This window comes from Cetorhinus maximus, chromosome 11 (genome assembly GCF_964194155.1).
Source record: "Cetorhinus maximus chromosome 11, sCetMax3.hap1.1, whole genome shotgun sequence".
NCBI lineage: Eukaryota > Metazoa > Chordata > Chondrichthyes > Lamniformes > Cetorhinidae > Cetorhinus > Cetorhinus maximus.
Window position 1 is genome coordinate 32,004,394 of NC_135889.1, and position 10,892 is coordinate 32,015,285.

Below are 10,892 nucleotides of genomic sequence, written 5' to 3' on the forward strand. Positions count from 1 at the left end.
TTTCGTTATTTGAAGGTCTGCAGCTCGCTGAGGCAGCTCTCTGCCTTCAGGGAGCTCTCTCGCAGTGCTCAACTGTGCCCACGGTGATGTCATCATCTGCTCTCTTCCCACCCCCACCCCGGCAGCGCTGAGCTCTTCAGCGTGTGTTTCATGCTGGCTGGCTGTTAATTGGCCAGCTAGTGTGAAATCTTGGTAGGGGGCCGATCCGTTTCCCAGCCACTCATGGGCCTGCCGATCACGCGTGCCCGCCAAGTGTAAAATTCAGGCCCACCACTCTTGCTGTGATGGGAAGGTGATGGTCAAGGCCATTCTCCACCTTCGCAACCAATTTTTCAACACCCCACCTGCCAGCTCATTCCTGGAGGTGAAAGCATAACATTTTGAACATTACTCCGATTGAGACTTGACCAACATTTTACAAATTTTTACTAAAATTTGCTTGTTTTTGTACCCAATGCCTCTATTTACAAGGTTCCATATGCCATACTAACCATTTTCTCAATCTGCCCTAATAGTTTCAACAATTTGTGCGCATATACACCCAGGTCCCTTTGTTCCTGCACCTCTTTTAGAATTGTTTATGCCTTATTTTAAATTGCCAGAAAGAACAGAGAAAGCAACGATTCATTCTTAAAATAAAAAAACAAAATAGAATGCAGATTTTAAAAAGTGACAATACCTTTACTGGACTCAACATAAATACATTTTGGATTCTTGCCATTTGAATGTTTTCCCAAACAATTAAAGCAACATTAAAGCAGAATGAAAAGAATCAGTGCCCTATCTATAAACCTGAATAAGGGGATTTTGTCTACAATGACTAAAGCTTTTTTCTAATTTGCTTTTTTGCTGATATAAACTGTTGAAACTATTAGAATAACAAAAGTATTCCCTACAGTGGCGTTTCAGGCCAGCATATAAATATCGAGCTGTATCAAACAGTGCTATGTCCAGGTGGTTGCCTAGCTGACAGTGACGCTCAAAATGGGCAAGGTAAGGTTAACTCTCATATTTCTCACATTTGCTAATAATGTTTCATATATCAAATTTATGAAATTATCGATTCAATTAATGCCATTTTATTCCCCACAGATCATCTTTTACGAGGATAGGAACTTCCAAGGTCGGCACTATGAGTGCAGTAGTGACTGTGCTGACCTGTCCCCTTACTTAAGCCGCTGTAACTCCATCCGTGTTGAGAGTGACTGGTGGGTGCTGTATGAGAAACCCAATTACATGGGATACCAGTATGTTCTGAGCAGGGGAGAATATCCTGACTACCAGCGCTGGATGGGATTCAATGAATGTGTCCGGTCATGTCGCTCCTTCCCACACGTAAGTTATAAATTCATATTAACTAACAGTTTCTAATAATTTGCTGAAATGTTTTATATTTGTTGTAAGCCATATAAATACTGTGGCTACAATAACAGGTCAGAGGCTGGGAATTCTGCAGTGAGTAACTCACCTCCTGACCCCCCCAAAGCCTGTCCACCAAATTCAGGAGTGTGATGCAATACACTCCACTTGCCTGGATGAGGGCAGTTCCAACAACACTCAAGGAGCTTGACACCATCCAGGACAGAGCAGCCCGCTTGATTGGCACCCCATCCATAAACATTCACTCCCTTCACCATAATGCACAGTGGCAGCAGTGTGTACCATCAACAAGGTGCAGTGCAGCAACTCACCAAGCGCCTTTGACAATAGTTTCCAAACCCGCGGCTTCTGCCACCTAGAAGGACAAGTGCAGCAGATACTTGGGACCACCATCAATTGCCAGTTTCCCTCCAGCCACACACCATCCTGACTTGGAAATATATGCCGTTCCTTCACTGTCACTGGGTCAAAATCCTGGAACTCGCTACCTAACAGCACTGTGGGTGTTCTTACACCACATGGACAACAGCAGTTCAAGAAGGCAGCTCACCACCATCTTCTCAAGGGCAATTAGGAATGGGCAATAAATGCTGGCCTAGCCAGCAAGGCCCTGATCCCACGAATGAATAAATTAAAAAAGTCATCAATAATTTTCTGTAGTTTTATCCAATTTATTCTCAGCACCTTAATTAATTGTGTTATAGTTGTTTTATTAATTGAAAGGTTGTTATTCTTCCTTCTTTTTTCTGTCATTTGTGGTAAATCAATACTTTTAGTCATTCTTTGTGCCATTTCAAATGCTAGAAAAAAGATTGAAATACAGCATGAGATAGCTTTTCCAAAGTACATTGGCATATTTCTAATTCGATTTTAATTTACATAGGTACAGAAAAAAAGTAATTTATAAATGCTACAGAATTATTCATTGTGCTCACATTCACATCTCTATCTCCTGGTGGATTTGACCAGGACTCCAAGTAAATTTTGTGCTAACACTGGTATAGACAGGTCTGCAGGTGAACTGTGCCTACTCGTGAGCAGCTTACAATATTTTGCTTTAACCAACTATAGTTGAAATGTTGACAGAGAATATGAGTGTTGGAAAGCTGTTCTGGGATCTTGAACATCATGGGGAGAATATCCCCCCCCTCGGTGGGGGGGGTTATGCGGGGGTGGGCGGGCGCAGACCCGATCGGCACCCCCAATCAGGCCGGTACTGCCACTTTACATGGACGGGCCAATTAGGGCCCGTCCAGCATGACATGCGCCCGGAAGCGCTGAGCACTCCCTGTGTGGGCGGAGGGGGGGTTCCCTGAGTCGGGGCCTGCGCTCTTTCACGCATGTGCACAAAAGTGCCTCAGGGAGATTAGTTTAAGTTTTAAAAATCTAAATAAAGAAAACACTTTAAGACATGTTCCCTCATGTGACAGTGTCACATGAGCTGGGACATGTCAATGAATTTTTATAAAAATTTTTGCTTCATGAAATCTCATCCTGCTTGTGGACGAGGTTCCATGAAAAATGTGAAGGCCGCCTGGGCTCTTCGCCTGCCCACCAACCTTAAGGTTGAACGGGTAGCTCAGTTCATTAAATTAGTTTTTAAATGGCCTTAATAGGCCTTTGACAGTTCGGCGGGCGCGCAGCTGGGACAGCTGCGCGCCTGCTGAACTGAAATTCTAAATGACGCGCGGTGATGTCGGGACACACGCCTGACGTCACCCCATGTCATTTTACGCCTCAGCAAGCGAGCCACGTCCTCGCTCGCCAAGCCGAAAATTCTGGCCCATAATTAGGCCCGGTCCTCATCTAACACATACACTTTATCATGCTAGGAAGCTAATCAAACCTATTTAATTTCAAAGTGGAAGATTCAGATGCTTTCCTTGATGCCCCAGATAATGTGATGAAGCTACAGGATATTGACTGCTACATTAGACAACTTTGAATGGTCACTTTCTGTGGCACGACCGCTAATTTAGCTGCGTTAACTTTAGTTTTTGACCATAGCCATATAGTTAGATAGTGATTTTTCACATGAGTTAACTGGCGCCAACTAACTGCTTTACTTTGCAGTCTTTGCGGCATATCTGCTTATTTTTTGAGGGGAATTGTTTTTCTCCACATGGGGTATTCACAGTTTAAAGGACATGGCCTCTTAATCCAACATTTCAAGGGAATATATTTTATTTCTTATCTTCTTTTGTCCAATGAAACAAAGTTAATCTTTGTATGTCTTTCTTCGTAACTGAGAAAAGTAAGTTCCACAATGAATTTCTTGTCACTTTTGTCTAAAAGCTATCCAGTGCATCAGTATCCTTTTGGCAGAAGAGTGCCAAGAACTACCAGTAACAATTGAGATGTAATTTCATTAATGATCTGTCTAGAGTTAGAATAGTGTTGTGATTACAAAACAGTATATTCAAATTTCTTGTGTTTTGTCTGTGAAAGTGATCAGCATTATTGGCAGCAACTGACTACACTTAAACTTAAATTTAAATACACTTAAATGGTAAACTATTTATTTCCAAATCCTTTTTAGCTTTTATCTTCGGTAGTAGACATATGCACAAATATTTCATTTTTCCTGTTCTAAGAAGCTCTAATCTTGGAACACTCTTCAACACATATCACATATCTATTTGATGCAACACCTGGAATGGTATATGTTTTATATTACAGTACCGGGGAGATTCCTACAGAATGAGGATTTACGAGAGACCTGACTTTGGAGGACAGATGATGGAATTCATGGATGACTGTCCATCTGTCTACGATCGTTTCCGTTATCGTGACATTCACTCCTGCCATGTGATGGACGGTTACTGGATCTTCTATGAACATCCCAACTACAGAGGCCGACAGTACTTCCTGAGACCCGGTGAATACAGGAGATACAGTGACTGGGGCGGTTACAACTCAACTGTCGGATCTTTCAGGCGCATGAGGGATTTCTAATTCCTTGTTGAAAGCTAGATTTTCTCATGCTGAAATATTGTGAAACATAATAAAGGTGCTATTATTAAAACTTATTTTCTTTGGATTGTGTTTTTGCTCCTCTGCTGCTCCAGACATTTTATGATCTTGAGACTACAATAATTACTGAGAAATCCATTTTGACCATAAAATGTAAAACAAGAAAATATATAGCAACACAAAATTGTGCAATAAAATCTTTATTTAAACTAGTAACTATCCATTCAGACAGCTATTCTGATAGGCGATACCCTCATCGTGTTTTATATAACTTTCATATAACATGGCTTTCATAAAAGTACCACATAAAGAAATTATAAGGTCACATTTTAAGAAAATATCATCCAGCTGATCGAGCCTGGTCCTTTCCTTAGGCCTTTAACTTACACCATAATTGACTATGACCTATTCAACTCCTATAGGAAGTAATGAATTCAAAATTTAATTAACTTGTAGAATGCAGACCAATACATGTGATCTGATAGCCATTAGAGAGACATGGCTGCAGGGTGACAAACACTGGTACCTGAATATTCAAGGGTACGTGATATTTAGGAAGGACAGGAAGCTAGGTAAATGTGGAGGAGTAGCTCTGTTAATTAAGGATGACATTAGTACAATAGAGAGAGATTACCTTAGTTCTGGAGATTAAGATGCAGGATCAGTTGGGTACAGATGAGAAATAGTAAAGGTCACTTGTAGGAGTGGTTTATAGGCCTCCTAATAGTAACCACACTGTACGACAGGATGTATAGGAAGAAATAATTGAGGCTTGTGAGAAAGGTATGGCAATAATTATGGGTGATTTAAATTTACATATCGATTGGACAAATCAGATTGGCAAAGGTAGCCTGAATGATGAATTCAGAGAGTGTTTTCGGGGACAGTTTCTTAGAGCAGTATGTTTTAGCATCAACCAGAGAGCAGACTGCACAAGATCTGGTAATGAGCAATGAGACAGGGTTAATTAATTAATTATGCCATAGTGAAGGCACCCTAGGTAGCAGTGATCATAATATGATTGAATTTCACATTCAGTTTGATGGAGAGAGGGGTGGATCTAAGGCTAGTGTTTTAAACTTAAATAAGGGCAATCATGAGGAGAGGCGATGGCGTAGTGGTATTGCTACTGAACTGGTAATCCAGAGTCCCAAGGTAATGCTCTAGGGACCCACGGCAGATGGTGGAATTTCAATTCTGGAATTAGAAGTCTAATGGTGACCATGAAACTATTGTCGATTGTCATATAAACCCATCTGGTTCACTAATGTTCTTTAAGGAAGGAAATCTGCCATCCTCACCTAGTCTGGCCTACATGTGATTGACTCTTAAATGCCTAGCAAGCCACTCAGTTGTATCAAACCACGATGAAGTCAATAAAAAGGGATGAAACTGAACCGACCACCCGGCATCGACCTAGGTCCCGGAAATGACAATGGCAAACTCAGCCCTATTGACCCTGCAGTGCTCCTTACTAACATCTGGGCGTGTGCCAAAATCAGGAGAGCTATCTCACAGACTAGTCAAGCAACAGCCTGGAATAGTCATACTCATAGAATCATACCTTACAGATCATGTCCCAGACACCACCATCACCATCCCTGGGTATGTCCTGTCCACCAGCAGGACAGACCCAACAGAGATGGCGTCATTGTGGTATGTGGTATACAGTCATGAGGGAGTTGCCCTGGGAGTCCTCAACATCGACTCCAGACCCCATGATGTCTCAAACACGGGCAAGGAAACCTCTTGCTGATTACCACATACCGTTTCCCCCCTCCTCAGCTGATGAATGAGTATTCCTCCATGTTGAACACCACTTGGGGGAAGCACTGAGGGTGGCAAGGGCGCAGAATGTACTCTGGGAGGGGGACTTTAATGTCCATCACCAGGAGTAACTCAGTAGCACCACTACTGACCGAGCAGGCCGAGTCCTAAAGGACATAGCTGCTCGGCTGGGTATGCAGCAAGCGGTGAGGGAACTAACAAGATCACCAACCTGCCTGCCGCAGGTGCATCGATCTATGACAATATCGGTAGGAGTGACCTCCGCACAGTCCTTGTGGAGACGAAGTCCCGTCTTCACATAGAGGATATAGATTGGGACCTGAATATTAAAGAGTATAGGACATTTAGGGAGGACAGGAAACGAGGAAAAGGTGGAGGGGTGGCTCTGTTAGTTAATGATGGTAATAGCACAATAGAGAGGGATGACCTGAGTTCAGAAAACCAGGACGTGGAAACGGTTTGGGTAGGGATATGAAATGGTAAAGGCAAGAAGTCACTTGTGGGAGTCGTGTAAAGGCCCCGTAATATTAACCACATGGTAGGGTGGAGCATAAAGGAAGAAATAATGGGAGCTTGTCAGAAAGGCATGGCAATAATCATGGGAGATTTTAATCTACATATAGACTGGAAAAGTCAGATGGACATAGGTAGCCTAGATGATTATCCCGGAAACGCTCTATGAAGTGTTTCCGGGATAGTTTCTTAGAACAGCATGTTCTGGAGCCAACCAGAGAGCAGACTATACTAGACCTGGTATTATGCAATGAGACGGGATTAATTAATAATCTCATAGTGAAGGCACCCCTAGGTAGCAGCGACAATAATATGATTGGATTTTACATTCAGTTTGAGGGAGAGAGGAGTGGGTCTGAGACTATGGCCTGAATTTTACCTTTGGCAGGCACACGTGATCGACAGGCCTGGGAGTGGTCAGGAAATGGGCCCCCAACCGCGATTTCACGCTGGCTGGCCAATTAATGGCCAGCCAACGTGAAACACGTGCTGAAAAGCTCAATGCTGCCAGGGTTGGGGCAGGAAGACGGCGGATGAAAATGTTTCCGCGGGCGTGGGTGAGCTCTGTGAGAAAGCTCCCTGAAGGCTGCCTCAGGTAGCTGCAGACCGGAAAATAATCAAATAAAGGTTAAAAAAGCTGCAAAATAATGTCTATGCATCACAATCAAGCACCTGAAAATATAGCTGATAAAAATGGTGTCCACAGATATTAATTTTTATTTTACTTCATAACGGAAATTTCATCCCACCCTTGGATGAGGTTTAATGAAAAATGCAAAACCCGCCTGGCCGATTTGCCCATCTGCCAACCATAAGGTTGGACGGGCCACGAAAAATCGGAGACAATTGCACCGTTAACGGGCTTAACTGACCTCTTAATTGTCAGCAGGCATGCTTCCAACTGTTGTGCGTGTCTGCCAAGCGAAATATTGTGTGAGTGCGCGATGATGTCGAGATGCTTGCCCGACATCTTCTCGCACGATTTTGCGGGACGTAAAATTCTGCCCTATGTTCCTAAATTTAAATAAGGGCAATTATAAGGGCATGAAAGCAAAGTGAATTGGCAAATTAGGTTAAGGGATAAGTCAATAGAGATGTAGTGACAAACATTTAAGGGATATTTCACAATACACAGAATAGATACATTCCAACGAGTAAGAAAAAGTCCAAGGAACAGACACACCATCCATGGTTAACTAGAAAGGTTAAAGATAGAGTCAAACTTAAAGAAAAATCATATAATTGTGCAAAGATAGGTGGAAGGTCAGAAGATTAGACAGAATATAAAGAACAGCAAAGGATGACTAAAAGATTAATAAGGATGGAAAAATTAGAGTACGAGAGAAAGCTAGCCAGGAATATAAAAACAGATAATAAGAATTTCTATAAATATTTAAAATGAAACGAGTTAACAAAGTCAGGGTTGGTCCTATAGAAAGTGAGTCCGGGTAATTGATAATGCAAAACAAGAAAATGGCAGATGAATTGAACAGGTATGTTGTATCACTCTTCACTATAGAGGATACAAGTAACAGCCCAGAAGCAGCTATAAATCTGGAAATGGAAGGGAGGGAGGAACTCAGGAAAATTACAATCACCAGAGAAGTAGTACTGAGTAAATTGTTAGAGCTGCGGGATGACAAGTGCCTGGGTTGTGATGGAGTTCATCCTAGGGTCTTAAAAGAAGTGACTCATGAGATAGTGATGCATTGGTTTTAATTTTTTGAAACTCCCTGGATTCGGGGAAGATCCCATTAGATTGGAAAATAGCAATTATAACTCCATTATTCAAAAGGAAGGGAGACAGGAAGCAAAAAACTATAGGTCAATTAGCTTAACACCTGCCATAGGGAAAATGTTAGATGATATTATTAAAGAAGCAATTGCAGGGCACATGGATAAGTTCAAGGTACTCAGACAGAGTTAATTTGGTTTTTTTGAAAGGGAAATCATGTTTAACCAACTTATTGGAGTTCTTTGAGGAAGTAACACGTGCTGTAGCTAAAGGGGAACCGGTGGATGTATTGTACTTAGATTTCCAGAAGGCATTTGATAAAGTGCCACATCAAAGGCTATTACGTAAAATAAAAGCTCATGGTATAGGGGGTAATGTACTGGCATGGATAGAAGATTGGCTGGCTAACAGGAAGCAGAGAGTAGACATAAATGGGCCTTTTTCAGGTTGGCAAGATGTAACGAGTGGTATGCCACAGGGATCAGTGCTGGGATCTCAACTGTATACAATTCATATAAATGACTTGGATGAAGGAATGGATGGGATGGTTGCCAAATTTGCTGATGACACAAAGATAGGTAGGAAAGTAAGCTGTGAAGAGGCCAAAAGGAGGCTACAAAAAGATATAGATAGGTTAAGTGAGTGGGCAAAGACCTGGCAAATGGAGCATAATGTGAGAAAATGTGAAATTGTCCACTTTGGCAGGAAGAATAGAAGCATATTATCAAAATGGTGAGAGATTGCAGAGCTCTGAAATGCAGAGGGGTCTGAGCGTCTTAGTGCATGAATTGCAAAAGGCTAGTATGCAAGTACAGCAAGTAATTAGGAAAGCTAATAGAATGTTATCATTTATTGCAAGGGGAATTGAATACAAAAGTAGAGAGGTTATGCTTCAGTTATACAGAGCACAAGTGAGACCACATCTGGAGTACGGTGTACAGTATTGGTCATCTTATTTAATTTAGGATGTAAATGCATTGGACATAGTTCAGAGGTTTACCAGACTAATACCTGGAATGGGTGGGTTGTCTTATGTAGTTTAGAAGAGTAAAGAGAGATTTGATTGAAACATATATGATCCTGAGGGGTCTTGACAGGGTGGATGTGGAGAGGATGTTTCCTCTTGTGGGAGAATCTAGAACTAGGGGTCACTGTTTAATAATAAAGGATCGCTTATTTAAGACAGAGATGAGGTGAACTTATTTCTCTTCCTGAACTCTCTTCCTGAAAAGGTGGTGGAAGGAGAGTGTTTGAATACTTTTAAGGCCGAGGTGGATAGATTCTTGGTAAGCAAGTGGGTGGTAGGTTATTAGGGGCAGGCAGGATGCAGATTTGAGGTTACTCTCAGATCAGCCTTGATCTTATTAAATGGCCGAGCAGGTTTGAGGGGCTCAATGGCCTACTTCTGCTCCTAATTTGTATGTTCGTATGATACCCTCCATCGTGTGGTGTGGCACTACTGCGCTAAATGGGATAGATTTCGAACAGATCTAGCAACTCAAGACTGGGCAACCATGAGGCGCTGCGGACCATAAGCAGCAGCAGAATTGTACTCAACCACAATCTGTAACCTCATAGCCTGGCATATCCCCCACTCTACTATTACCACCAAGCCAGGGGGATCAACCCTGGTTCAATGAAGAGTGCAGGAGGGCATGACAGGAGCAGCACAAGGCATACCTAAAAGTGAGGTGTGAACCTGGTGAAGCTAAAACACAGGACTACCTGCCTGCCAAACAGCATAAGCAACAAGTGATAGACAGAGCTAAACAATTCCACAACCAACGGATCAGATCTAAGCTCTGCAGTCCTGCCACATCCAGTCGTGAATGGTGGTAGACAATTAAACAACTCACTGGAGGAGGAGGCTCCACAAATATCCTCATCCTCAATGATGGGGGAGACCAGCACACCAATGCAAAAGATAAGGCTGAAGCATTTGCAACAATCATCAGCCGGAACTGCCGTGTGGATGATCCATCTCGGCCTTCTCCAGAGGTCCCAAGCATCACAGATGCCAGTCTTCAGCTAATTTGATTAATTCCATGTGATATCAAGGAACAGGCTGAAGGCACAGGATAATACAAAGGCTATGGGCTTTGATAATATTCCGGCAATAGTACTGAAGTCGTGCTCCAGAACTTGTCGCGCCCCTAGCCAAGCTGTTCCAGTACAGCTACAACAGGCAATGTGGAAAATTGGCCAGGTATTTCCTGTTCACAAAACTCCAACCTGGCCAATTACCGCCCCATCAGTCTGCTCTCAATCATCAGTAAAGTGATGGAAGGGATCATCAACAATGCTATTAAGCATCACTCCCTTAGCAATAACTTGCTCACTGACTTTCAGTTTGAGTTCTGCCAGAGCCACACAGCTCCTGACCTCATTACAGCCTTCGTTCAGACATGGACACAGGAGCTGAACTCCAGAGGTGAGGTGAGAGTGATTGCCCTTGACATCAAGGAAACATTTGACTAAGTGTGGCATCAAGGAGTCCTAGCAA

At 42.6% G+C, this 10,892-nt stretch overlaps 1 protein-coding gene across 1 annotated transcript; it reads left to right on the plus strand.

Annotated features, from left to right (window-relative positions):
• The first annotated feature begins 928 nt into the window (after positions 1-928).
• On the plus strand, positions 929-4,409 carry LOC144686487 (gamma-crystallin S-1). The gene is made up of 3 exons (XM_078551760.1): positions 929-993; positions 1,093-1,335; positions 4,060-4,409. Exons 1-3 carry the CDS (start codon positions 985-987, stop codon positions 4,333-4,335), a joined length of 528 nt encoding a protein of 175 aa, XP_078407886.1. The 5' UTR covers positions 929-984; the 3' UTR covers positions 4,336-4,409.
• Positions 4,410-10,892: the final 6,483 nt, after the last annotated feature.